Below are 1,127 nucleotides of genomic sequence, written 5' to 3'. Positions count from 1 at the left end.
TGGGGGGGCCAGAGGCATTCAAAGCAGCCCTTGAGGGGATTTGGGGATCCCTGAGAGCCCTTCTGGAGCCCAGGGCGGTCCTGTGTGAATATCAGGTTTCCTGGCAGCCCTCAGGGGGAACCGTGGGCTGGATGGGAGTCTAGCGGGGACCCTGGGGACTTACAGGGTGTCGTGGGAGGCTGGGGGGGGATGGGATCCGTGGGGAACCCGTGGGAGGGTTTGGGGGGCTATAAGGACCTATAGGGACTACCAGGGGGAGGGGGATTTGGGATCTGCGGGGTGTGTGGGACCCCCCGGCTGGGGCTGCCTCCCACGGCTGACCCCTCCCCGCAGGCTGACGCAGTGGGCGCGGCGCGAGGCCGAGATCCAGGTGCGGGAGCGGGAGCGGCTGGGGCTGCCCCTGCTCACCTCCAACTACTACGATCCCGCGCGGCTTTCCCTGCCCCCCCAGGAGTGACCTGGACCCCCACTCCGGGTCTCCGCGGTGCCCCCTGGTCTGTGAATAAAGCGCTGGGTATCGCCGTGTCTCGGTCTGTTACTTTGGGGAACGGGGGGAGGATAAGATAGGACTACATCTCCCGGCAGCCCCTCGGCTCCTTGACGTCATTAGAGTGCGATATCACGTGTTCCTATAATGGCTCCTCTCCCACGTGCCTCCGTGGCCCCTCCCACGGGCCCCTAGAGCCCTTCAGCAGGGAGCTCCCCGTAACTCCCCTTGAGGTTCCCCACACTCCCTCAGGTCCCACATAGGACGCTGTGTGACGCCCCCCTGCAGCCCCTCCTCAGCCCCCCGTGGCTCTCCAGACCCTCTCAGACCCCTGGACCCCTCTAGGTGTTCCTGCATCACCTCAGAGACGCCCCCTGACCCCGCCGCAGCCCCTTGTGATATCCTGTACTCTCTTTATAAGCTTTTACAGTGTTTTCAGTCTGTAATTCCCCATACACGGCCTGCAGGCCCCTATAGATCCTGGTAAGCTCCCATTACACATCCTAACCCCCTTTCAGGTCCCGAAGTCGCCCCCTGTAGCTCCCCCACGGCTCCCTGTGCCCCCAATAAACCCCCCCCCCCCCCTTCCAGACCCCCTCCTGTCCCTCGTGGGCCGCCGTCGGGACCGCGCGCGACGCGC

General features: G+C 65.0%; 1 protein-coding gene across 1 annotated transcript in view; it reads left to right on the top strand.

Moving 5' to 3' along the window:
- Nucleotides 1-489, top strand: part of NDUFB11 (NADH:ubiquinone oxidoreductase subunit B11) — a 1,881-nt gene extending 1,392 nt beyond the window's left edge. The window contains exon 3 of the mRNA XM_027910471.1: nt 334-489. Coding sequence (XP_027766272.1) covers nt 334-457 — 124 coding nt within the window. The 3' untranslated portion in view covers nt 458-489. The remainder of the gene's footprint in view (nt 1-333) is intronic.
- The last annotated feature ends 638 nt before the right edge of the window (nt 490-1,127 follow it).

This window comes from Empidonax traillii, unplaced genomic scaffold (assembly GCF_003031625.1).
Source record: "Empidonax traillii isolate 1590-97213 ecotype Southwest subspecies unplaced genomic scaffold, ASM303162v1 scaffold3563:size12338, whole genome shotgun sequence".
Lineage (NCBI taxonomy): Eukaryota > Metazoa > Chordata > Aves > Passeriformes > Tyrannidae > Empidonax > Empidonax traillii.
This window is presented reverse-complemented; position numbering and strand designations above follow the sequence as displayed.